This window comes from Ailuropoda melanoleuca, chromosome 4 (genome assembly GCF_002007445.2).
Source record: "Ailuropoda melanoleuca isolate Jingjing chromosome 4, ASM200744v2, whole genome shotgun sequence".
NCBI classification, from domain to species: Eukaryota; Metazoa; Chordata; class Mammalia; order Carnivora; family Ursidae; genus Ailuropoda; species Ailuropoda melanoleuca.
Window position 1 is genome coordinate 105,501,210 of NC_048221.1, and position 27,803 is coordinate 105,529,012.

The 27,803-nt window shown below is 46.7% G+C and overlaps 1 protein-coding gene across 5 annotated transcripts in view; it reads right to left on the minus strand.

Moving 5' to 3' along the window:
• Positions 1–5,795: 5,795 nt before the first annotated feature.
• ST3GAL5 (ST3 beta-galactoside alpha-2,3-sialyltransferase 5) overlaps positions 5,796–27,803 on the minus strand; it is a 46,244-nt gene continuing 24,236 nt past the window's right edge. For 2 of the 5 annotated variants that reach the window (XM_034659474.1, XM_034659475.1), the window contains exons 3-7: positions 26,473–26,584; positions 16,971–17,314; positions 13,286–13,472; positions 11,540–11,698; positions 5,796–7,035 (exon numbers count right to left, since the gene is read on the minus strand). In XM_034659474.1, the coding sequence (XP_034515365.1) occupies positions 6,787–7,035; positions 11,540–11,698; positions 13,286–13,472; positions 16,971–17,314; positions 26,473–26,584 (1,051 nt within the window). In that variant the 3' untranslated portion in view covers positions 5,796–6,786. The other 3 variants (XM_034659476.1, XM_034659478.1, XM_034659477.1) reach the window with 3 other exon arrangements.

Below are 27,803 nucleotides of genomic sequence, written 5' to 3' on the forward strand. Positions count from 1 at the left end.
TATTTAAAATCTTATTTTAGGAGTATTCAAAATTAGACAATACAAACTGGACCGGCCTTTGTTCCTGCAGGAAATTATGACATCTGACGGGTAGAAACAAGGTGGTGATCTCTGCTCCTTGCCCCTGGCCAGAATCTCTTTGATTGTCAGCTCAATTTTTGCTATCTTCCTGAAAAGGAAAGATTCTTTCTAGTTGGAGGAAAGACAAATCATTGCTCAATACAGGACATAAGCACGGGGTGGGGATGAACAGAGAGAAGGGAGCAGGGAAGAAAATCAGGGCCGGCTCTTTATGGAGAGAGGCCTGGGGAAGATTCTGGAGAGACTTTGACGTAGCTGCAGGCTGAGATGGAAGTGGTCAGAAGTCACCCCTTCTAAAAGTGACTCCAAACATCTTGGGATATACACTGTAAGAAACACAAAATAGGTTTCTAGGAATAGGTATATAAAACAATAAGTATGGTGATTATATTGTCCAAAGTAAGAATCAGGACATTTGGCCTGCTCATTGGACAGGACAGCTGGAACTGAGACTTGCTACCCCTTCCAGATGAGGGGTGCCCAGTCAGTGTGCATGAACCCTACAGGGATGCTCGTCTGTGAAGCCTGGCATTGTACTGGATGGTTCCTCAGTCCCTGTCAGTCTTGTGGTGGTTGGGTGGGGAGAGGAGTTGAGGTTAGCAAGAAGATGGGGGCCTGTCCCTTCTGACATCTCCTCAGCTCACCCCCAGGGTTCGCAGTGCACTCATGTTAAATTTAGGTCAAGTTTGTAGAGAAAAGTGACATAAATGAGCCATAGGCAAAGATGGGGAGGGAAAGGCCACTACTGTGACTTTCCACTCAACCTCTCATTTTAGGACAAGACTCTTGGTTTAGCCTAGAATCTAATTTTGCATGCTTGGCTGTGTGTGTGTGCACGTGTGTGTGTGGGTGTAATCTCACTCACTCTTCCTACTAAACATCACACTGGAAGAGCAAACCACTCCAGCACAAAGCCCTCATCAGAAGGCCTTTTGTCCACCAATATTTTAAAGACAAGGGCACATAAAATGATCAGCTCTTTAGTAATTATGTCTTTTAGAAGTAGTCTTTATCAAGTAAATGATGTATAGCAAAAGAAAGAAAAAAGGCAGACCAGTATGTACATACATACAATAGATGTATATTACCTTGGTTTCCAAATTCCGTATAATAAACTCACTATGACTGCCTTGACTACAAAACATAGAACCTTTGACACAGGACCTTCCCTGTTATATACAGTGTGAAACACCAACCCCTACGCCACACTTTGGTGTACTTTGGCAGGTCTTTTGTGTTCTGAGCACCCAAATTCAATGCGTGTTGTGGAGGGGTCCCCACACCTCCAACAGGCAATGCTCTGACACTGGCAGTGTGTGTGAGAATTCGACTCAAGTCTGACAACATCCGCCAGAAGATAGCCTTGGATCCCACAGGTTGAGGGTTCAGTCCTACAAGCGCCCTTCCCACTTCTGACACCAGCCCCAAGCTCAGATTGTTACCTGGGCTTCCGCCTAACTGGCTACAAATCGGAGGTTCCAGTGAACTCCAACTTAAGATGCAAATCGCCAAGCCCTGGTGCTTATCTGTACTTCTGACCAACTGCCTAATAAATCAGAGATGCCCAAGGGCCCCTCCTCAGGTTGACTAATTTGGTAGAGCGCCTCACAGAACTCCAACATTTTACTTATGAGACGACTGGTTTATTATAAAAAGATAGAACTCAGGAAGAGCGAGATGGAAGAGTTGCATGGGGCCGGGTGTGGGCCCGGGGCTGGGAGCTTCCCTGTTCTCTCTAGGGGCACCAGTCTCCCCAAGTCTCTATGTGTTTGTCAGCTCAGAAGCTCTCTGCACCCCAGCCTTTCGGGTTTTTGTGGAGGTTTCATTACCTAGGCATGGTTGATTAAGTCCTTGGCCATTGGTCAATGATTCCAACCTTTAGCCGCTCTCTCTTCCCCAGAGGTCGGGGGGGGGTGGGTGGGACTGAAATCACTTGGGTTGGTTCCTCTGGTGACCCCATCCTCAGGTGTTTTCCAGAAGTCATTCATTAACATAATACAAAACAACCTTATTATTCTCAACACTTGGGAAATTCCAAGGGTCTGGGGAGCTCTGTGTCAGAAACGGAGATAAGATCTCCATACACTTCTTACGATAAGTCACAACAATCACAGCAGGTCTTTGAAAAGGTAAGGTACACACCTATTTTGGAAGCTTCAGCAATAAGGTGGTTTTTCCGCAATGTTTGGATATGTATATAGCCACTAAATAGGCCTAGTCAGCTTCTGGCATGTTCTTTTAAGATTCATTTAAGTCACTAAGGCAATTACATATAGAAAAAGTGATCGTGTTCATTTACTGCTTTAGTTACCTGTGTTCTATGATAGGCCAGGCCTCGTTATAGGTGCTATAGATGGAATAAAGTACAAAATCCTGTCACTAGAGAGTTCATCCCTTAATTACAGCAGTCCTCTCGAATTCTTATTGCTTTCGGGCTGATAGTTTCTTCCCACCCCAAATGAACCAGCCCAATAGGGTATCTTGATAGGTCATGGGGAACAGCCCACACAAAACGACTTTTGCATCGGATTACTGTCCCTAATCGCCCTCAACTGGCCCTCACTGCCACGCTGTCCTCCGTCACCTGTCACATTCATGTTACTGCCTGGTAGTGTAGTGTGGTCTTTCCAACCAAGGACCTAACCAACATTTTAAATGAACTCGTCGTTTTAAACATCAATTTTTCTTGGAACTGATTTTCAAGAAGTCAAAAAACTAAGTCAAGTAACAGGAGAGTGAAAATATATTGCTTTTAGAAGTTACACAGTTCTGATGTATAATCCATTAGGCGCATTGCTTCTGTGGGTATCTAGTGAATACTCGGTTTCTTTCGTGTTTGCATTTCCTGACGATTCACTTCACTCCATTTCCAGGCACACAAAGGCTGAGACAGTTACGTCTGCTGTGTCTTGGATGGCGGCCTGACGCCAACGCAAAACCTGACGGCCCACTTCTTCCCACAGAGGAAATTTGGAAACCTGTCTCCCTTCCTACACATTTCAATGACACAGCTCACTGGAGAGATCTGCTTTTTAAAAAGTTAGAGCCAAATTTCTTAGCACGTTATTTACTTCTCTTCCCCGGCAGCCCTCTAAGGATGGATGATTTTCTTCTCCTCTCAGTGGGTTGAAATTTAATATTGGGAATTGGTCAAATCTAATCATTTAGGTAATGCAAGCTGAACGACTGAGACTGCAATTTCCTTTGTGGGGGGGGACATTAATGTCTAGTCCATAAAATGTGTGTATTTAATGAATAGTTCTCCTGCCCAATTCACTTCAGTCTTATATTGAGTGTTGGCTGTAGGTAAATACAGATAAATACCATGTTTTGAGCACACAAATCCATGCTGTCTACAATGACCTTGGGAAGTGGGGAAGGACAGAATGAAGGCTGAGGGTGGGCCAGGGTGTCTTGACCCCAGAGAAAGGGCAGGGACAGATGTGAGTTCCGGTGCTCTGTGTACTGGGACCCGCTTCCCTTTGTGCTTTGTGCTATACAGTCTGAGAGCCAAGTGTGTGGTCATCTGGTCGCGCCCTCACAGAGGGTCAGTGCCTGGGGAGAGGGCATTGGTCCCACGGCAGCAAACACAGGGTCCTTTGTTTGAGAGAAGCATTTTGTTACTGTGTGTGAATGGAAGGAAGGCCGGGTGTCCCAGGGTTCCCGCTGGCGCTGCAAGCTTACTAAAAGCTCCCTGCATTCCACGGGCAATTGTGCTAACTCACAGGAACTTGTCCTTTTCTTCCTTCTCAATGGACTTTACTGAAGTGTTGCAAAGAAAAGATGAAAAGGTAGCCCGCACTTGGATGCCATAAACCTGCCAAGGAGGAAAATAAGTCGCCATTTCTTAATCCTCCTACGACGCTGGTCTAAAAGGGTCTCTTCAGACAGTAACAAGGCCAAGTCAACAATCCCTCTGATAACCAAGTCCCAAAGCGCTGGGGTTGAAATCCAGCTACAACAAAGTGGTCCTTGGTTTTAGAAATCTTCAATAACCTGAGGAGACTGGGGCGTGACCACTTTTTCCTTTTACAACTGAGCCTCTGTCTGCCACTGCAAACCACACTGACTGTTGATGGCCAAGGGGTCATCCCTGTTCAACACAAGCAGCTGAGTCAAAAAGCTGGTCTGACAACTTGTTTTAACTAATGGGCCCAACAAATGACGACACCCCCCACATATGTGAAAACAGGCATCGCCAACATTTTCTCGATACACTCTTGGAAAAGAAAAACCCCGTGCAATACAAAAGCAGAGGAAGGGAAGGGGCACCCAGAATACATGAAGTTGTCTAGAAGATCCCAATTCAGCTTTGCCTAAAAACGTGACCCACGTCATCGGGAGATGCTCATCCGGTCCCCAAGCATTTTCCTAAGGCCAGCCTAGGTTTCTGGAAACAATCTGCTCGCTGTAGGAGAGAAAAAGAAGAAAAGAAAAAAAAAAACCCAAAAACTCATACAACTCACTGAAATTTTCTGTGGCCCAAAGTTCCGGTAAGATGTACATTAAAATACACAACATGTAGAAGGTGTCCTCCGTTGCCTCAAAAGCAAGCACTACGGCCACGTAAGAGGGATGTGCGTGTGCCTATGAAGCTCTACGAAGTCGGAGGGGCGACATGGAGCCTGTTATTGGAGATCCACCCGCGATATCCGGAAGCACCGAGAGGTCTGTTCCCCAAAGAGTGGGGTAAGGGAGGCGTAACTCCAGGAGCCCCTTCTAACAAATAGCTGCCAAAGTGCCAAAAGTTCTCGAAGATGGTCTCCGATCGACTCCGACCGGATGGTGGACTCCATGAAAGGTCTTTGAAAAAAAAAAGCATGCCTTTTGATGCCCTCTGGGCACTTGCTCCCTGCTAGTAATTCAAAAGCGAGAGGCCTGGGAAAAGCAATGTAAGGATGCAAAAAGGGCCGCAGAGAGGAGGGGTGGGGAGGGGGCCAGGCCTGACATGGGCTAGAAGATGCCAGGTGCTGGGCACGGAGCTACACACCTCCCAGCGGCCCTGCAGGGCAGTGTCCATGTGAGCCCACGGGGAAGTTGTCTAAGGAAGTTCCAAACCCTGGCTTCGGTCAAACTGCTAAAAAAAAAAAAAAAAATTCAGGTTTCGAGTAGCCGCTGAAGGACGAGGGGCTGGAGCTGGGTGGTGCAGGGCTGGCCTTCCCTGAGTCAAAGGACAGCCCTGGACCATCTCCCCGAGTCTCAATTTTCAACGCTAAGTCATTTAGCTGGTGAACATTTCCAAGCATTTTCTCTTAAACGGTATTTTATAAAAGAGAAGGCAAAATCCATAAAAAATGTGAAGTCACCAATCCAGAGAAATACTATTTTGTGATGCCGGCGACTCTGAGTTCGACCCCAGAGCCCTGGCCATCCAAGGGCCCCCTGTGCGCCTGCTGTGACTGGCTCCCCACCCCGAGTGTGCTGAGGAGGGGGCGGATGCCGGGCTGGGAGTCAGAGCTGCAGGGGACCCCGACGGCAGGAGCAGTGAGTACAGAGGAGAACTGGACAGGGCGGGGAGGGAGCAAAGTAGCTGCCGACCCTCTGATGACAAAGACTAGAGCAATTAAGAGACAGAAGCTGGAACAAACCTGTGTTCTGGGAGGGAGCCACAGACGCTCAACGTCTCTCCAAGAGTCCCCACCTAGCAGCATCCAAGGACATTTCAGGGACATTACAGGCTTTTTTTTTAAGTGCTCAAATTAACTAGACTATAAGAGCTCCTCAAAAGCTTTTATTTTTTTTATTTTTATTTTTTGACCAGCACGCTGCCTGGTACACGCTGCCAGGTAGGCATTAAAAAACATTTTTTTAAATAGGCAATTTATAACACTGGGAGAATTTTATTTCAGTGTTTCAGAAAATGTGACTCTTCTTGGAAAGGGTTTATTCTTCAATGCTGGAAAACGGGGATTGTGCCTTATTTTTACAAGCCCTCTCAGGCAGACAGTGGAACACCTCCGATTAACATTTAAGTGCTTTGGAAGGGCAGTAAAAAAACTCTCAAGAAATTCAAGAGTTGTCACCATTTCAGGGGAGACAGTGGCTTCTGCAGCCCCGGGTGGCTTCGTATATCCCGAGGACAAAGAAAATGTCTTCTGTGTCCCTCCCCGACCAGGGACAGCTAGGACAGCTCCCCTGGCTGATGGCTGCAAGTCATCTGGCAGAAGGCAGACCCAACAGAGAGGGGCCGTGAACTTCTCCGACCAGCCCAGGCCTCACGCAGCAGCACGGCCGACCCGGTACCCGTGGTTTAGCTACTGAGCACGTCATCCTGGAAGCGCCTCCGACACGTGTCCTACCGAAGAGTGACAAGGAACCAGAATCTGGCATTCAGGGCTCTCATCGAAGGAGTGACCTCCATTCTCCTTCCACTCAATTACCTGGTATTCTATGTGCAGTAGACATGGACAGTTTTTACAAATTAAATAACGTCCTTAAAATACAATAAAACATCATTACATATAAGTCTCTTTGAAAAGTCTTTCCAATTCAATTCTCAAAATTATGTTACAAAATGTTGTGCAAAATCACTGACCTCAAATAAATAGGGGTGACAAAGTGGGAAGAGCAAAACTGTTTCTCACTTTTTTAAATTAAAAGTTAAAAACACCAGCTGCACTTCAAAGGCTTTGCAGGATGCATCGAGAAGGCTTTGAAAAGCAGCCTTCAGAGTCAGAGCTGCGCTGTCAGATGAGGTTTCTGTGTTCAGAATTCACACTGGATGCCTCCGCTGAGGTCCTTCACCACGCCCTCTCTGACCAGCTGCAGGAGGAACCTGGTCTCCGTCGTCACATTGTGCATGGTCTGGAAGTTCATGGCAGCCATGCAGAGATTGTCAAAATAGTGCAAAGGTGTTCTGGGTTGATTGAGGTCATACCCAAAGCCTGCCAAGCTGACTTCATCACACAGATGGGTGGCTAAGACAACAGCAATGACACCGATGGTGGGCACGTTCTGAAAAAAGACAGAACAAGGCTTAGCACTGTTCACTGCTTTCCAAGCAGTGTACATGGTCTGTAAGTGACAGAGGATGCCCCGGGGGCCGCGATTTTATACACCGTGCAGTCTCACAGATCACAGAATCCTACAGTCTGAATTAGACTCTCAAACACGGTCTGGGATGTGAAAACCTTGTAACACACCGCCAAGAGGGAGCTGGGCAGGCCTCTTGCACCGAACACAAGGCTGTTCTCTGTAAAACTTTTACCTCCTGGTCCTACACGTGACGACCAGAACTGCAAAGCAAGTCTATTTCCTTTCTTACACGCCAAGTATCTATAAAGTCTTTTCTGGAATTAGGAGGTCCACAGGACCTTCCACCACCCTTCTTGGACCTGTTTCTGGAGGCTGGCCCTTCCTTGCTGGCTCCCGTGGACAGTCTCTGCCTTAGAAGAGAGCAGCCTCCGCTCCTGCCGGCGAACACTGTGTTCACTTCTCACCTGAAGGTACATCCCACCAAAGGCCCTCATTTGCTTTTCTGGCAAATACGCTTCCAGGCCATTTTTACATGTATGGCTGCTGCTAAGCCAGTTTCTGCCCACCCTCTGTGGGGGCAATTTTTAGGCCCAAATTAAGGGTTTCCACATTTGTTCCTTCTAAAATGTATCCTACCGACTGTGGCCTAATGTGCCAAATGTCTGAACCAGTCTGGATTCTGATGATATCGTCACTTCCTCCCCTCACGTCCGCTATCTTGCCACTTGCAAATCTGGAATCATGCTTCCTGGATCTCTGTCCCAGTCGTAGGCAAAATCAGTACACAGGGTAGAGAGAAATACAGAAAGCCCTACAGCGGTCTGAGCACTCCCTGAAGGCCACACTGATCTGCTAATGACATTCTGTTGTACAATTTTTCACGGGTAAATATAACTACTTCGTTCATCCTCCTCAAGTCTGTGGCTTCCAGAAACAACTCTCTCTTTCTGTCAACGAGAACCACAGTGAACCCGTCTGAGTTCACCGTTTAAGTGGATTAAGGAACCTCTACAGAACTCAGCATGTGTTCAAAACCACCTCCTGCTCCTCGAGGAGCGGCATCTATGTCACTAAGAAACTCAACAGTCACTGAGAACAAGAGAAATTAACCCAAAGGAAGATTTCTTCCTGTTTAGCCGAAGGACCCTAAGGCAGTGTCCTGTCTTACCTATGGCCGGCTCCATACCTAGCATCCCAGTGTTTACAGAAGGACTACACGAAATCAGCCGCACACAGGGGCAGTGTATGGAGAGAGACTCAGAAGCTATGAAAAACCGCTCAGAGCATACTCTTTCCAGAACATATCCCCTAAACCACACCTCTGAACCCACCAGACTTCCCTCTCCGCTGGAAGGGCGTGTGCACCAGGCCGTTCCTGCGTCCAGAACGCAATCCCAGTTTGCTGTTTATTTCCAAGCTTTTCCCTATGCGTCTCTATACACACATTTTTACTTTTAAACACAAATGGGATGGTATACATGTCCAGTAACTTGATTTTCTCGTTTAATACCTCAGGGAGGTGTTTTCATATCCATTTGTATTCTTTCATCCTTAATAGTCACACAAGACTGCACTGACTATACATAATGCGTTTAAACAATCTCCTAATGAGAAACGTTTAGGCTGTTTTAGTCCTTTGCTATTAACATTATGGTGAACATCCTAGAATAGCCACCTTTGCAGATTTCTCTTTTCTCTCTTTCTTTTTTTTAAGATTTTATTTTTAAGTAATCTCTACTCCCAATGTGGGCGTCAAACTCAAACTCACAACCCCAAGATCAAGAGTCACACACTCCACCACCTGAGCCAGCCCGGTGCCCCTCTAATTTTTTTTTTTTTTAAAGATTTTATTTATTTATTTGACAGAGATAGAGACAGCCAGCGAAAGAGGGAACACAAGCAGGGGGAGTGGGAGAGGAAGAAGCAGGCTCATAGAGGAGAAGCCTGATGTGGGACTCGATCCCAGGACGCCGGGATCACGCCCTGAGCTGAAGGCAGACGCTTAACCGCTGTGCCACCCAGGCGCCCCCCCTCTAATTTTCTTATGATAAAATTTTTAGAGTAAAATTGCTGGGTCAAGACTATTCAAATTCACATTTAAAGCTGATATATACTGCCAAACTACCCTCCAACTTACAATTCTACCTGTATTCCTGCCAAGTAAAGACATTTTCAAGCCTTTAAATTTTTGCTAAGAAAACAGGAAAAAATGTCATTGTGGCTCTAACTTACTTTTATTTGATTACTGGTGAAGTTGAACATTTTATCATGTATTCCTTGGCTATATTAATTTCTTTTTTTGTGAAATGTCATTGTTATCTTTTCCCCATTTTTTTATTGGCTCATCTTTTCTTTTTAATTTAATAAGATCTCCTTATACTTTGGGAATATTTACTATCATACATATGATAAAATTTCCCCCACTTATTTTGTGTTCTAACTTTCCGATAACTTTTGCTGTTCAGTAACTTCATATTTAATGTAATTAGATCTGCTAATTTTTTAAAGGTTACTTTTTAAATAAAAATCTACCTACAAACCATAAATGAGCATTTGCCTATGTTTAAAAAATACTATGGAATTTAACAGAGACACAGGGCAGTTGAGAAGATAAAGAAATCTAAGGACAGTGAAAACTCTTCATAACTTAAGAATCTTGCCAAAGTCTGTTTAAGTCTTTTTTTTACACTGTGTTGTTACGATTGATGCTAACAGGTTAAAAGTGTGAAGTCCATGTCCTGGGGGACCCTATGTGCTCCCGTGTGGGGAAGAGCAGCAAAGCAACCGATTACATAATGAACCCAATCACAGACCCTGCCAGCCGCCGCTGAGCGCCAGAGCCACTCTCCTCCGACAGGGAAACAGGCACGGCCTCCTGACCGGAAACACTGGTTCTGGACACGTTCCTGCAGTGGGCAGACACGACACGGCCCTCGCGGCCTCCCCGTGGATGGAGAGGCAGGAAAGCCCCCGAGAGGGCAGAGCACCTGAGGAAAATGGTGGCCTGCTAAGGGAAGAGTGTCAGCTGTGTTGGCAGCGAGCTGGGTACTGAAGCCTGGGGCTGGAGCCAGAGCTGGAGTGAGCTGCTACCGACCACAGCCAAGTTTGCTTCCAGGAGCCTACTTCGGTATTTGTGTTTCCCAGTAAACACAGAATTCTTCTTTTAAAATTTACACAGGTGTTTTAAAGAACATTTTTAATTAGAATTTGATTCATGGGGGGGAGGCTTGGGTGGCTCAGTCGGTGAAGCATCTGCCTTGGGCTCAGGACGTGATCCCGGGTTCCTGGGATGAGTCCCGCATGGGGCTCCCTGCTCAGCGGGTAGTCTGCTTCTCCTTTTCCCTCTACTCCTCCTCACCGCTCATGCTCTCTCGCTCTCTCTCAAATAAGTAAATAAAATCTTAAAAAAAGAATTTGATTCATTGGGCAAACAGAAGAACCTGCCACTCTGCCTACTGGTTACTGGTTGACCACATCCAAGAGTCTAACTCACTGTCTGCAGATTGTGACCCTGACCAGCCCCAGGTATCTGCTAGGCAACATTGCAGCACCCCCCCCACCCATGTGAGCAGTGCCCCGCCCCCGTTTCTAAATTCCTCGTTTTCCTTTATATATGGAGATTTTGCTTAAAAGTTTGTTTAAGAATGGGGATGCCTGGGTAGCTCAGTCAGTTTCGCATCTGACTTGACCTCAGCTCAGGTCTTGATCTCAGGGTTGTGAGTTCAAGCCCTGCATTTAAAAAAAAAAAAAAGTTTAAGGAAGATTTCCCCTGCTTTTAAAAAAGTTATTTTTAAAGACACAGGCTTAGCTATTCGGCTCATAAAGAAACCAAAAATAAAGGCGTCGCCACCCTCCTGCTGTCCATGCAGGCTAATTGCAGGTAGAGAATTTCTATTGCAGTGAACAAGCTACAGAGAGCACAAAGGTTCTCAAATTAGGCTGCAAAATAAAATCGCCGGGGGCAGGGGGGGGACTTTGAAAATCCCAATGTATAGACCATAGCAGAGAAAAATTAAATAGAAAGTTTGGGATGGGACCCAAGCATCAACTGAAAAGCACTGCTCTAGGGGGCGAACTTTACTTACCATCACCTATCAAGTGATGACAATGTCAAGTCTGACCTAAGCGGCCCACAGAGTTAAAAATGCAAAGCACTGTCTAGACCACCAAAGTGCCTTTCAGTGTCCTGCAGTTAGCTATATGGAGTCCCAGAGTCAGAATACCTTGAATAATCTCAGGGACCTAAATGTTAACATGTGGACTATACTAGAGATGAGTCACCAGGGGAAGAGCCAAGCGAACAATGAGGGGCCCTGAAGTCAAGATGCAGAACAGCAAACGCGCGCGGAGCCTGTCATCAGTGACTCCGTTTCTACCCCGGGAGACGCTTCTGGGGGTACAGCTGAGCCGAAGTGAAATCTGTACAGAGGTCTCCCTTCCAGCACAGAGAAGAGCAGTTAACTTTCAACGGCAACAAAAATACCTTATCTCGACCCCAGAACCTGGACTGGGGCTCCGAGTACTGAAGGATGTCAAAGGCAGTCTCTTTGATAATAACCGGATTCAAAATCCTGAAGTGTTTTGGCTGTAGTGGGATTTTTTCCGCCACCTGCTTCCAAAAGAAGAGCCGCACCCAAAATGGCTAAGGGAAGAAAGCAGGCAATCATTAGGGGGCTGAATAAAGTCATCCTGCCATCAGGAGGCGAGCGTGCACCCCTGCTAAGCAGCCCAGAGCTGTGGACATGACCCCACGTGGGCTGGTGGGCGGCAGTCACTGAAATCCCTGCCAATCCGATACCCCAGCTCAGAGTAGCAACCCCAAAGGACCTGATTTACGCAGGTGGCACTGGACAAGAAGGAGAACTGCAGAACCAGCTCTGGTTTGTTTGGGGAAGAAGTTCCCCACGCAGTGACCTGGGATGGTAAGCCTTTTTAGGACCGAAAGGCATCATTTGACCCTGGGAAGACCAGGTGAACAGATCCGACTTAAGGGTATTAAGTGCCGTGTGTGCCCCACTCAGATCAGGCCCTCCCCCTGCATCCTCCCTCCACTAACTTGATCTAGTCTCTAGTCCTATGAAGTCTCCTGGCAACCGACTGTAAGTCATTTCCTATGTGCTTCATTTTCCATCTAGACCCACTTCTACCCAATGGAAAATCCAGAAGATCATAACCTATACAGAATCAGGCTTTGCAGACAGACACTCTCCATCAGATGGAGCTTATGTAAAAAGTCTAATATATCCTATTAATTTCGCAGACACCTAGTTTTTACGTGTGTCTATAAATGGGGCAGTTGACCTCTGAAATTTATTTCAGCATAATGGGTGGGGCCATAAAGTAATATGATCAATTACTGTAACGAACAAAAGGGAATATGACCAAACTCATGAGGGCCATTTCCTCAACATCTGCCCCTCTGGAATTCTGTGAATTGCCTCCAACAAGGGGACCGCCAGCAGAGCATTTTTAGACAATCTCTTGGGGAATATTCCTCAGAGGTTTTATATATATTCTTCTGAAAACCCTCAATAATGGTTTCTACTCATCCAAGGAAATTTAATTTCTGGATTAGCCAAAAGACATGTAAATTCAAGTCTGGTGAATGAGGCAGGTGGTCAGTAATAACAATTTTGGTTCAAAACCTGATATTCCCATTAAGTAATGATCACAACTTCCACGTGACTTCATCTTAAATTCTGAAAGTAATTTCCAAAAAGGAGTACTGATGGGTTTCTACAAAGGTAGTAGTTAGTTATTTGAAAGACAACACAAAAGTACCATTGACCCTGGAATGATGTGGGGGATAGAGGCACCATCATCCCCTCCCCGCATGACTGAAATGCACAGATAACTTCTGACTCCCCAAAAACTTAACCACTAATAGCCTACTGTTGACCAGAAGCCTTACCGATAATATAAACAGTTCTAACACATTGTTTGTGTTATATGTATTATATATTGTATTCTTACAATAAAGCAAGCTAGAGAAAGGAAAATGTTATTAAGAAAAGAAGGAAGAGAAAATGCCTTTACTGCCTTTGCTGCACCGTATTTATCAAAAACAATCTGTGTGTAAGTGGGCCCATGCAGTTCAAACCCATGTTGTTCAGAGGTCAACTGTATACATTCCACTGTGTTTGTTTAAAAATAAAAGTCTGTAATTACAATTAGAGACCCCTCCACTTTTTACGAAGGAACGCTGGAGAGCTGAATTTCTAGTGCTTACCAGGGTTTCATTTTTTACCATTGCTTGAAGCCAGTTGAAGTCAACACTCTTAAATAAAACAGCAACAAACAAGTCATTGGAATAATATTCAAGGTCAGACAATGGCGCGCCTTCTGGATAAGTCATCCTGATAGTAGTTTTATTACCAACATGCTCAGAATATCCCTCAACTGGTGCACTGTTCAACCTATTTAAATAAAAAGGACAAAGATAAAGTGACAAAGCAAGCCATCAACTACTTTATCACATCATGCAAGATTCCTTCCTTGTGCCCCCCACATGTTTTTAGGGCTCCGAGTGAGCTGTGGTTTGGGGGTAGGGCCTCCCACCTGGCAGCCTCAAGCCCCAGGGGACACCCACACCTCCTCTCTGAATGTCTAGCAATTCCATCCAGTCCTACCATTTTAAGCCAACTCAAACATATTATATTTTGGGCTTTCTCTGGGCATCAGTAATGATTCCTCGAAAGCTTCCTGCTGTGCTCAGATATTAGGAGATCTTGCCAGAATTTCAGAAAGGTAATCAGAAACGAAACCAAGACACCAGGGCAAGGCAGACCCAAACCACAATTACATTGACAGGGTCGGGACCCAGGAGGGCACCAGGCCCAGGTGCATCCTTAAAGCAAGGACTTGGGACACTTAAAACTGAGATCAACAAAGGGTCTTACCAGCGCGGTTGTTTTGGGGGCAGATTCTGAGAATTCTTCTGAAAGCACTACCACTCACCCAGTTACAGAGTCTCGTAAACTCAAAGTCTGTTTGGTTCTTCCCTTGTATATCACATCTGTGTCTCAGCTTGCTTCTCTATTCCACTGCCACTTCTAGAGATCTGATACCTACCTCTGGATTATCAAAAGACATTACCACGCATGAAGACCAAATGCAAGGCATGCCCCTGAGGCAGTTATTCCCCCCTCCCCTTTCTTTTCTTTTTTAAAATAAAGGACATTATCAGGGTTGTTGGTGAAATCTGGATAAGGATGTAGATAGGGCCTGTGTTTTCTCAGTGTTCATTTCCTGATTCTGCATACTGTTCTGTGGTTCTGGAGTTCTAGAACAGAATGTCCTTGTTCTTGGGAAATGCACACTGACTTATTTAGGGGTAAAGGGGTTTGATATTTGCAACTAACTATCAAAGGGTTCAGAAAATAATAATAGCATCTATAGAGAGAAAATCATAAAGCAATGTGATAAAGTTGTTGCCAGCTGGAGAATCTGGGGCAAGTGTGAATGGGAGCTTCTTTGTACTATTCTTGCAACTTTTATGTTAAATTTGGAATTGTTTCAAGCCTAAAGTTACCCCCCAAAATCTTCTTAACTGATATTCTCCCGCATCATCAGGCTAAGCCACCATTTCTCTGTCCCCAGCACTCAGTGGCCTCTCAGTGCCACACATGAAGTCCATGTTCCCCAGTTTGGGGATCTGTGGACCACCACTGGGCATCAGGCCACCTTCCAGCCCCTTCCCTGCTCTCCCAGCCCCACTCTCCTTGCAGAGAGCAAAATGGAGTCTCTCCTGTCAAGCAGGGGCCTGAGTCAAGCAAGGACGCAAGCAGTTCAGGTACTGCCGCTAGGAGAGATTGCGGGGACCAGCGTCCACTGACTTCCCAGAACTGATAACGAGCAGAGCCAGAGGAGGTCTGCAGAGACCCCAAACTGATGAAATCCCTCTAAAGGGGTAGATTTTGGCAGCAAACTGTCAGACTCTTCAGACCTGACCCCTCTATGTCTGACCACTTGCAAAAGTAAGTGCCCTGGACGGCTCTGCCTGACTGATGTCTGAGCAGAAGCGAGAGCCTTCACCGCTTGAACATCAGAAGCAGTCAGTGCCGAGAGCTGACCCGGATCGGACTGACACAGACTGACTTCGGGTTTGGCTAGTTCACTTCCTACACCCTTCTGCTGTCTTCTTTGTTGTGTGGCTTGTCTCCTGTCCTGCTCTGTGTGCTGTGTAAGAAGCCAAGTTAATCACATGGTGAACTGTCATCAAGTTTGGAATCCAGAACCTGCTTTCTAACTGTGATGAATGAACTTTGCTTTGTGACTGAATAAAGCTGAAACTGTGCAAAGACACAACTCGTGTGTGCGCCTTCACAGGGTGCCCATGACACTCCTCCTGCCAGGGCGGGGCTCCACACCCAAGCTCTCCTTGCCTGCCTCCTCCCTCAAGAGCCCAATCCCACTGGTCTCCAAGGCCGCCGTTCTCCCCCACCACACCTCTCCTCTGGCCCAGTGTGCGCACCGTGGGCACCCCTGCTTTCTGTCCACTCCTCGTCCTGTATCGGTCCCACACCAGTAGATGGGCACGGGCCCTGCCTGCGCACACATCGTTCAGCTGCTCGCACAGGGCCAGGGATCAGGTTCTGAAAGCCTCCTACCCTGCATCTGGGCTGCTGGCATCTGGCCTGGATCCTGGGCCCTCCAGTGCCTCAACGTCTTCACTGGTGACACTAACAGTGATGGCTTCCCGGAGGAATGAGAACCTCTAGAGCACGTGACACAGTGTCTGGCACATGGAAAGCATCCAGTGAAAGGCAGTGGTTATAGCCTCCTTCACCCCAACCTTTACAATCCTCAAAGCCCAACCCCACCACTTCTAATCCCTCACCTCACACCATCTCCACTTTCTCTGCCTCACACCAGGCCCACACACTGCATGCTTGCACAACCTCGAAACCCAGTCCCCTGCCCAAGCCTCTCCTGCCTTCGGTCAAACCCACACACCCCTGCTGAACAAATCTGTTGAAGACCCAGCATGCACTGCGCTCCTGGCTCTGCACATCCTTCAGATAGGGAGAATTTATTACAATGCATCAGAGCCTTAAAAACCCTCGAATATCTTTAGACCAACAATTCTAAGAATTCTTAGAATTATTTCCAAGGAAATAATCAGAGATAGGAACATAAGTGTGAGCTATGCAAGGTATTTTCACAATAACAAAGAAACTGAAAATTGTAAAATGTCCAGCAATAGGAGAACAGCTAAATAACTTATGATACTCTCATTTAAAGGACTACTAAGCAGTTGGAAGAGTTAATTTTCCAAGAAATACTTAATGACCTCTGAAGCTGTTCATACTATTACGTTAAAAAAGCAAAACACTTTGTAAGAATATAACAGCACTCAGTATCTGTACAGAACGGAAGCGGAAAAAACACAGCAAATTAATAGTGATTGGTTATTTGGGCCTGAGGAGTTATTTTCTTCCTCACATTTTTCTATATTGCTTTAATCTTCAAGAATAAACATATTTTGCTTTCATAAGGAAAACAAGTTTTAGCCAGCTACACCAGAAAGAATCTAGGATGAGTGGAGCTCAGACTGTGCGCTTCCCAGGTCCCCGCCAGGCCGGCCTCTGGGGGGCACACCCACACCCGGCCCTGCTCCCAGACCGGGCATCCCACCCACTCACCCCCCACACCCCGGGCGCCTCTTGGTCCTGCCTCGCTCAGGCTTCCTCCTGAATCCACCCAGCCTTCCAAACCTCACCTCCTCTGAAAAGGTGCGGCCAAATGAGGGTCAGTGTGGCCCACTTTGGGGCATCCGATCGATTCATGTTTTTGTTGCACGGTAGGCCCCCTGCAGGCGGGGACATGCGGCGCTGTCTGCGTCCCTCACTGTTGCTGGGGCGGCGGGGACCAACAGCAGCAGTGAGGTGAACTCGGGAGGTGAACCCATGTACCTTATCACAACGTCGAACTGGTTCAGGATGTGGCCCAGCGCGAGTCCGTGGAGTATCCCCCCGCTTCCGATAACCACACAACGCCTACAGCTCTTGGCTCTCACGTGCTCGGGCACGTCGTGCTCAGGCAGTATTTCCAAGAGGGACTGGACTTGGCTGGAGAACTTCCGGAATCCAAAAGGAGGATCGTACTTGTACTCGGCTTCATTTCCTTTGGGGACCTCCTTCACGAAGGGCGGTAAGTCCAGGGTGTACCTGTGCTCGAACAACTGCGCCATCGACCTCTTCGCAAACTTGGGTCGGCACTCCTTTTGCAAGACTTGCTGGGCATGTTTCTGGGCTCTCTGGAATGAAATCACAGCAATCTGAGTTGGAACAACTCTCAGGCATTAGAAATATCTTCTTACAGGGGACACTGTGTCCTGCAAGGTCTGACAGAGCTCCCTGCTGATTCCTGCCTTTCAGCACAAAACAGCTGCTTTTTAGAGTCAACTGATGCTCAGAAACGTAAAGAAATAACCTGGGAGAATCACAGGACAGGGGAAAGCCTGTCCTCGTACCCCCACCTCCTACCCATGGCCTAAGCTTGTTCCCCACATAAATTTGGGGTGAAATACATACCTTAAAGTATCTCACATTTTATAAAATCTATCACATGCTACCACATGGATGAACCTGAGAACATTGTACTGAATGAAAGAAGCCAGTCACAAAAGGACTGTCTGATGCCACTTATATAAGGTCTCTGAAGTATTAAAATTCATAGAAACAGAAAGGAGAATGGTGCTTATCAGAAACTGGGGGGGGCAGGGGCAAATGGGGAGATGCTGTTTAATGGGTTCAGAGTTTCGGTTTTGCAAGATGTAAAAGTGCGAGAAATCTGTTCCACAGCAATGTGAATATACTTAACAGCGCCGAACTGTACAGTTAAAAATGGTTGAGATGGTAAGTTTTATGTGCCTTTTTTTTTTACTGTTCATACTATTTATAGTATGTTCATACAATTTAATAAAATTTCACATTTCAGGTTCTTATCTACCAGGATGAGAAACAGGCTGATTTATCGGTTGGGCAATGAGCTTCCTAGAGTCTGGAATGCAAGTTATTCTAAATGGAATCAGGGCACGATGTCATGTCAACATAGAAGTGGCCTTGGTTTTATATACGATTTTCCTTGCACGTTAATGCTTTGCCTCAACAAGGAACAACTGCTGAATGCCAAGTACAGTAGCCCAGCTGAATGCGGTGCCCCGTGGGGAGACGTGGTCCAGAGGCCTATAGGCCCAGGCCTCCTCCTGGCTCAGTCTGGCCAAATGCTGCCTCACAACCGCTTGGCCGGAAGTTCTCCCTCATCATTGTGCTTTTTGTCCTTCTCTCCACATTCATCAGCCCTGGCCCTGCCTTTCCCCTCCTCTCACCAGGCTGTCTTCACACCTACGCACGTACCCATGCATGCGTGCCTGCGTGTATGAAGTCCCAGATTTCCTGGGATATTTATTTTTAGGATTGAACGTGTGTTTTAAACTATGTCCATACTATTATGAAGATAATTATTGTTGCATACTGTTTTAAATGTATGCCCCAACTAGGTTTTTCCTGAAAGTTTTATTATTTTTATTGTCTGGTTTTTGTATAATGAATATTTTCGTAGGAAAACACCTATCCTATTATAGCAACCCCCCCACCTCCGCCCCGCTCCTCCCTTTTTAAGTTACAGCTTCAAAGAGTTTTAGTACCTGGAAGAGCACACTGTCTGCATCTTGAGGATGGGGCCCCGTTTCTGAAGAGGGGAACTGATACTCTCTGAGCACAGATGATGCCAAGACACTATGCGCAGTTGCGGTTTCGGTCCCTGGTACCGAGGCTCCCACACCTTACAATGTGGCCGTTAGTCTCTTTGCTTCGTGGGCTCAAGGTGGCACAACCAGTAAGATGCTGAGCTGGCGAGCTAACCGGGTCTGATGACTTCCCCAACACCGACAACCACAGCCTCTGTCTACACAGAGCAGCACAGAAACACCACCACCGAGAACAAGAGTTTAAATACGAACTGGCATCTTCGTGAGGACTCAGTGGTAAGCCACGCAAGGACCAGTCGTGGCCCCGAGCAGCCCCAGAACGGAAGGCCAGCCAAGCCCAGGCCACTCGGCAGCAGGGATGGGGCACAGAGAGGGGCCACCCCTACCACAGACGTTTGTCTCCAGACCCGCGGCCTGAGGGTTATGAACAGCAAGTTTTAGAGAACAAGAGGTTGAGTCGTTCGCTACAGAACGACACGTCAAGCACCCGGGGGTGCAGATCTCCCAGGACAGAGAGGAACGTCTGACAAGTGCCTGGAGGCACCCCGAGCGGCCTCGGGATCCCCGCACGACTGGAAAGAGAAGTAGGCGATCGAGCCAGAAACCTGGGCTGCCAAATTTCCTCTTCAGAAGTTTCATTTGGGAGGAGGGAAATTTCATTACATTGCCATTCTGGCAAAGAGCTCCATTTCAGACTTCAAACTTCACCTTCGAGGCTGGGAGCAGAGCACAAGGCTTATTAATCACCCTCTGACCGTGACCACTTGTGCCTCTCACAGTGGGGGGCAAGACATCAATCGCAGGGGAACAAGTGTTCCAACGCCACTGGAAACGTCTATGGCGACAGCAATTCCTTTCCCCCTTCTGCTTCACCTCATTTAGAGACGTGGGACAAGCCCCGAGAAGGCCCCGGGGACCGTTTCTTCTAACGGGAAGCCAGCCCGGCCTGTCTCCAGCCTCCGCTGTGCTGCGGGGCACAGCCGGGGAAAGCCTCGACAAAGGCAGGACAGTGACCTTGCTCTTCCCCCAGCTGCAGGAAGCTCCAGAGCTGGAAGCCGAAGCAGGTCGGGGAGGAAGGGCGCGGAGGGGTCTGGGTGGCATTCATCCAGGGAGAGGGCCACGGGGAGCAGAGAACCGGAGACTGGCGCGGAGACACAGAAACCCCACTTCTCTACAGCAAGGCCCAGAAGCGAGGGCTCCAGCTTTTGCAGGTCCTCCAGGCTGAGCTTGCTGGCTGCCCAGAGCTAAGAATAAACAGACAGCTGGTCCTTCCAATTGTCAGTGAGGTGGCCCTGGGCCACAGGAAACCACGCCGTGAACATTCACTGCAGGGTGTTGCAAAAAATCGAGGTGGTTTCCTCGGCCAAGTCTCCACTTCCGTTTCTACTGCATAGTTTTTAGGACAATACTTCTCAGAAATAGAAGTAAATGGCATAATTCTTCGTACAAGGCAGTGTTCTCTTTTCGTTCTTCAAATCCGGGACAGGGCCCAGCACCGACGCTGAAGCAGAGTTTGGGGGCTGGAGCCCACCTCAGCCACAGACCACGTGACGGAGGGCTTGAGTGACCCCAGGAAACTTTCGGTTCCTGCCTGTGAAAGGCGGTACTGCTCTGTTCCTCACAGGGCCGCTCTGCCGCCCCCCCCCCATCCTGCACTGCGCCCCAGATGTGTGGAGACTGGGGTTCCATCACAGAACAGCGACCGCGGGCAAAGCTACTGCCACCCTGAACTCATGCTCAAGGGAACCGTCTGGAATCTTCCCCTGGCTACCAGCGGGGCAAAATCTGAATACCCAAGTCACAGAAAAAACACCACAGTAACAACTCAAGCAGTCAGTGGCGGCCCGGGCCAGGTGGAGGAGGGTGGGACAGACTACAACGGGTGAGGGAACTCATGCAGGTGACCGACGGAATGTTCTACAATTGGACTGGGGTGACGGTGGCGTAACTGTAAATGCACGGACTCCATCAAACTGTATGCTTAAGAGGAGTCAATCTTATGGTGCGTATACTTTGTGACAGTAAACGGTTAGAAAAAGACAATCAGAAGATCTGGACGCTAGACCCACTTCTAGATCCATTAACCAGCAGAGTAACCTTGACTAAAGCATCCAGCCCTAGGTCAAGGCTTCAGTTCCCTCACCTTTGCCATTCGAGAATGGTCTGGGGCAAGGGGCCAGCGCGGAGGAGAGGAAGGAACCGGTCTAGAGGTGCGGGCACCCGGACTAAAAACTCAGCCTGGGTCCCTCTGTTTACCTTAGCTACGTGAGTGTACATCTGCAGAGTTGGAGAGAAGGACATTTGGCCATAATCAACTGCACGGCATAAAATGCCATCCCCCGGGTGGTATGTGGTTTTTAGCTCTCTGAGAAGAGAGAGGGCCTAGTTCAAACGCTTGCAACCACGTGGCCCAAACCTAAACTGACAAGATGTGCCCCCGTCTCTCCTCAAACCTCTTTGAAGTGCAATTTCACTTCTGAAATGTGCTTTCAAAGTGTCCAGATCCTGGCAGAGACCACTGCTAGTCTTTTTAAAGAAACGGCACGTTAAGGGGCATCTTTAAATAGAAAAGACAAAATCCACAACCACCCCGGCCACACTTCTGCTGCCGTATTAACATAGTCCGGGTCCAGCACAACCAGACAACGCTCAGACCCCACAGGGTCAGCAGGGTCCCACTAACACGGCGCTGAATAACCTCAACAGAGCTAAGGGGGCCTCATGGCTTTGAGACCATCTTCTGCTTAACCTACATCCCTAACAATTCAGATTCATCTACACGCTCTTGGTGGTAAGGACCGATCTCCACCAACAGCCTGGAGACAGGGTTTTCTTTGTAGAGAGCTCATACCACCTCACAGCCATTCAGAACACCAGGACCACACTGGCCAGCTTCCGTGGCCATCTCTTCTACTCTGGGGACTTGACAGAGGGTTTCTGATTTTGTTTTAATGAAACATGACCAGATATCAAATTTGGGACTTGCTGAGTGTGGCGTTCAAGGCCCTTCCCTCTTTGGTCCTGGCTCATATTCAGTCTTCTGTCCTGCTCTTCCCTACGCCAATCCTCAGTGATATCCAACTCTTGTTGTGCGTCTAATTTGCAAAGCCCTGGGGGGCACATGCTTTCTGCACACACTGTTCCCTCAGCCTGGAATGAAGCAGGACAACCTGTCAGGACCATTGTGAAAAGTGGGGCATTCTGATAGTGTCAACAATGTGAAAAAGCTATAAAAAAAAGTCTCAAGTAAAAAAATAAAAAATATTCCTAATTCCACCGTGATTATAGCAGGCTTTCACTTTCCACTTTATTAATTTCTGAACGGATCAAGGCTTTCACAAACGACTTTTGACTTATATAACTACACCCTGATTCCTTCTTCCTTCTGCACAAACTACGGGGGACTTTCTGCTTTATTCATTTCCATATTATTTGAATTTTTGATGTTATTTTTGTAATTGGAAAAAATAATGATCTTTTAGAACTGGGTTGATGTGGTAGTCACTGTGGGCTGCCTACTGGGTCTCCATTACCCTGCTCCTTCTTAGGAAACCATAGTTTTGTGCAGGAAGCTAACACCCCTTCTCGAGTCAGGCAGTGAGGCCTGGGAGGCTGACCTTGCCCATTAGGTACTCCCATCGCCCTTGTCAGGGATTGGAATCCCTGGAATCCTCAACTGCAGCCAATCAGGGCAGGGCACTGGCAGCCCTGAGAGGCTGCTATTGGTCCCACAGTGAACTTAGCTTTTGAAACTGGCCTCATCAGCCTAAATGGAGGACTCTTTATTTCATGGTTTAGGGGAAAGGGGATATGAGATTTTTTTTTTTCCTGTCTACTATCCACTGGTGGATAGGAGGAGAGTTGCACAGAAACTACCTGACCTATTCCTTAAAGCAATATTAAACTTAATATACATTACTGAAGATACTAAAAAAATTGCCTGTTATTTAACTGTGGATTTTCTATTCAGTTGGAGTTCAGAGATGAGACACCACACCATGGTTCAGTAATATCTCTCCTTCCTCTGGGGTTGAATATACCTAAGTACATATTCATTAACACAAAGTGTTAGCACACAATCCCCATCTCCCAAGGGCTTGCTTAAAGGACAAGTGGGAAAGATAGTTAAAATACTGCGGTGTAAGTGTTAGGATTAAGGTGTGAGGCGCTTCTAGAAGACAGAGAAGGATGATCAGAGAAGGCTTCTTAGAAAAGATAACTCCTGAGCTGGGATTTGATATAAAAAATGAGGAGCGGAGAGGCAAAGGGAGGGAAGGGCTCCAGGGAGAGATGTTAGAAGGAATGCAGCAAACAGAGGGGAAAGTCTTTTCAACAAATGGTGCTAGGAAAACTGGATATTCACATGCAAAAGAAAAAGGCTGGACCCCAACCTCACACCACATACAAAAACTAACTCAAAATAAATTAAAGACCTACATTTAAGAGCTAAAACTATAAAACTCTCAGAAGAAACCATAGGCTTAGGCACTGATTTCTTAGATATGACATCAAAAGCACAAGGAACAAAAGGAAAAATAAATAAACCGGACTTTACCAAAATTAGAAACTTTTGTGTTTAAATAAAAGAAGGAAACTTTTGTGCTGAAAATGACATCATCAAGAAAGTGAAAAGACAATTCACAAAATGGGAGAAAATACTCGCAAGCCATATATCTGATTAAGGAACTGGTAGCCAGAATAATATAGAGAACTCTTATAACTCAGTAATATAAAGACAAACAACCCAATGAAAAATTGGACAAAGAACTCGAACAGACATTTCTCCTTAAAAGATATACAAATGGCCAATGAGCACACAAAAAAGATGCTCATCATTGGTTACCAGGGAAATACAAATCAAAACCATAATGAGGAAGAAAGAAAGAAGCTCAACCAAGGGGTTGTGAAGGGATTTAGTGCCTGGTACAGGCAGTGCTGGGACACGGGGCAGCAAAAGGAGGCTAAAGAGACAGGCAGGAACCAAGGCACAAAGAGCCCTACAGGCCAGACTCAGGAGTCTGGATATTCTAAAGGTAATGGGAACAAATCAGAGTCTGCAACTGGGAAGCACCATATCAGATTCAATTTCTGGAAATACTACTACCACCATAGTGGGGCATGCCTGGATGCAGAAAGGTGGGCAAGGAGACATGAAACTGGGGCAACGGGTGAGAACAGAGGATGCCAAAGGGCAACTGGAGCTTTATTCCTGTTCCCAGAATCCGAGAAACTGTATATTTTTATAAATACCATCCTTGTTTCAAATAACTTCTATTTTAGATGAGACAACAAAATGCTTACACAAATTACTGTATCAGATGGAGTCTGGGAAGTTTCAGAAGAATTTCAAAGTATGGTTGAGGCTCAGCATCAAAGGCACTAAGTTGGGGACCAGCATTGAGAGCAGGGAAGAAACCAGCCTATCCTTTCCAGCCTGGTACTGATAAAACTACAGAGAACCACACTCTCTCAGGCCTGGAAGGGATCAGAAAAGCCCATGAGCCACCAACTGTCTGATTCCTAAATTCTATCTATAGGACCAAATAGTTACCCTGGACTTGCTTCAAGAGCTCCAGAGATGCACACAAAGGTGGTGCATTAATCCCACCTTCGGATGCCTCGGACCATCAAATCTTCTCCTTTCAGCTTGGCCGCCACCCCTGAGTCTGCACATCTGCCATTAAGGCCACCTGGGCAGAGCTGCCCCTCCCGGAGGCCCATAGCTGCCACGTGTCCCGCACCAGGCCTTCTGTCCTTCCGGCTACGCAAACGTTCCCATCCCTTCAAAGGTTCCTTGGGGACGTGGTCTTGAGTCGCTTCTCTGGTCATCCTCAGAAGTCACTAGGACTCCTTGGGGAACCTTACAGAGTAATAGCCGTAATGATCAGAGCACTTGTCTGAGCTCTGCAGGGATGAGCAGACCATCCCTGGTCGATTAACGCAGCTTGTGGGGAGCGGCTGTAGGCAGCCACGGCACAGGCCGATGCAGACGGCGCTGGCCAGGCCCTCAAGCTGCGAAGTTGATTTTTACCCCAGGTGTTACGAAAGCGCATCTTCTCCATCCTGTACTTGTGAAATGGTGTGCTGGACCCCTGCACGCCAGAGCTCCCGTCTCTCCTCAATGAACCCAGTCTGGAGAGTGATCTTTGCAGTCGGTCAGATGGTCACTAGCGTGACCAATTCAATGGACAGGAGAAAGAGGCCACAAAGAGAACATGGACAAGCACAGCAAAGAAGCAAAGGGAAGAGCTCACGGCTATCAGGATGTCTGCAAGGCCAGCCAGAGAGGGAGGCGGGAGGCCCGAGCAGAGGCACTGGACACATCCTGCTCCACGGACAGATGTGCTGATACCGGTGAAATGAACACAGTCAGCCAGCCTCCGGCGACAGACCCGCACGGGAAGGAAGGCTCTGGGAGACACAACCATCCTGCAGAGGCCACGCTGCACATTTCTTAATTATATTCTTTGCGTTTTCTTGTTTCTACCTGCCTGTCTCACAGGATAGGCGAGGCACTTCGCGGGACATACAGATTGAAGTAAAAACATGTGACTAAAAACCCAGCCGAGAAAAGGAGCTCCGTGTACGTTACCTTATTCAGCTTTGAGGACTGCCCTGTCCCACAGATGTTGTTATCTACATTTCAGCGCTGAGAAAACTGGGACTCAAAACAATTAAGTAACTTGCCCAAGGTCTCATCTTTGACTAAGTGGCACTTAGACTTGAATCTAGGTCAGAAATTTAAGGTCCCTCCTTCCTGCATCAGCCTGCCCATAACTTCTGGCTCTGTTCTGTGGACCTCCCCTACCCGGGCAGAGAGCAGTCAGCAGGAGCTCGGACTCTGAGACCACGCTGCAGAGTCCAAGCCCCGAATCCACCACTGACTAGTGAAGGTAACCTTAAACAGGCCACTCAATCTCCCTGCCCTTCCACCGCCTCAGCTGAGGTAACGACAGTTCCCAGTAGGAGGGTTAAATGTGTTTATATTGCTGAAGCACACAGCACACACTAAACTAGATTAACTAAACTGGTTAACTAAACTAGATGTGAATTTGGGCAAGCAGCTTAACCTCCCAGCCTTCACCTGTCAGAGGGAGAGGATACTGGGATATCTCCCCGGCGTGATGATGGTAAAGGGCCCGTACATGTTGGTCACCAATATTACCATACTACCTGGCTTCAAATCATCTTTCATTCAGGACTGAACATTACTGGTTCATCTAACCACTCAGGTAATCTGTGAAATTAGCACATAATAGGTCAATCGATTTGAAAAATAAATACAAATTGAAGGGAAAAAAGCTTGAAATACAGTGTGAAATCATTAAAATGAAAAATAAAACCCAGGAGTGACGGGATACTAAAAGAACTCGTTCTTTTAGAACATCCCTGTTGTAAGGACGTGTATGTTGGCCACATCACAGCATGCTAGCCCACGGTGGGTGCCCAGAGTGGGTCAAATGCAACTCACCTCCCCCCAGCGACCTCAGTACATGGAGGAAGAACACTGTGGGGTGGGTGGGTTGGTTATTTGTTTTGCTAGGGCGGGGGTTGTCTCTGATTCTGGAGTGCTAAGATGAAATGTTTTCCCTCTGTTTATAACTTTTCTGAGGACTTCTTTATAACCCTTTAGAGATGATATTTCTGTTTAACTATAAGCTTGGAAATATTTTAATTTAAACCACATCAATGGCATATCTAACCTTCACACGGTCCGGGTCCACATAATGCATTTTTTTCATGTCACATTCTTCAGTAGTATAATTTAACTTGAGAATATAAAGGATCCACACTCCAAACACAAGCAATGTACACCTGGAAAAAAAATCAATTAGGTATAATGATGCAGTTATGCGATAATCAAGAGAAATCTTGTGATATAAGGGAAAACCTACCCCAGCTTGAGACTGCCTGCCAGATAACATGAAAGTACAGCCTTTAAGGGGACCTTCGTGGTCAACTTAAGGCACCATTTTTTACTTTCCTGACAAGAAAAATTAGTCATTTATGACTATCTTTGTTATAAGTGAATACAGAGAAAACATTTTTCTGCAAAGGCACCCTAATGAAATATGAATCACCATGCAGACACTGGACTTTACAAAACGAGGTAATAGGTTTTGAGCTACAGAATTTCAGCTTCAATTTTTGACCACTTTAAAATACTGTCAGTCTTTCAAATACTGTATGATTCCACTTCTATGAAGCACATCGTCAAAAATCACACAGACAAAAAGCAGAATGGTGGCTGCCGAGGGCCAGGGGGAGGGGAAGGAGGGAGTCAGTGTTTAATGGGTAAGAGTGTCGGTTGTACAAGATGCAAACAATTCTGGAGGTGGATGGTGTGATGGTTGCATAACAACGTGAATGGATTTACTATCACTGACCTGTGTACTTAGAAATGGTTAAGATGGTAAATACTGTTATGGCTATTTTACCACAATAAAAAAAATTGGGGAAAAATACTGGAAGCCCTTAAAAAAGCAAGAAAACAAAATAAGTAATCCACTCATTATTGCTCTAAAGATTCTACCCAGAAATGAGGCTAACTCAGGTGAAAGAGAACCACTAGTCACCCTTAATACCATCTACAAAAACTGCTTTTAAAGATCTGACAAATTTGTATTATTATATGGTTTAAAATACATACATGCACATACATACACATACAGGATTAGGAGAAAAGAATTGAGCCTAGTCCTGGTTCTAGAAATTTCATTAACAACAACAAAAGATTATTTATTTATTTATTTGAAGAGTGGGAGTGCAAGCAGTGGGGGAGGGGGAGAGAGAGACTCTCAAGCAGACTCCCCACTGACCGTGGAGCCCTATATAGGGCTCAATCCCATAACCCAGGAGATCACCACCTGAGACAAAACCAAGAGTTAGACACCAACTGAGCCACCCAAGTGCCCTAGAAACCTCATAGTTTACATTTTTAAAAAGATTTTTATTTATTCATTGGAGAGAGAGAGAGAGAAATACAGAGACACAGCACAAGCAGGGGGAGAGACAGAGAAAGAGAGAAAGAGGG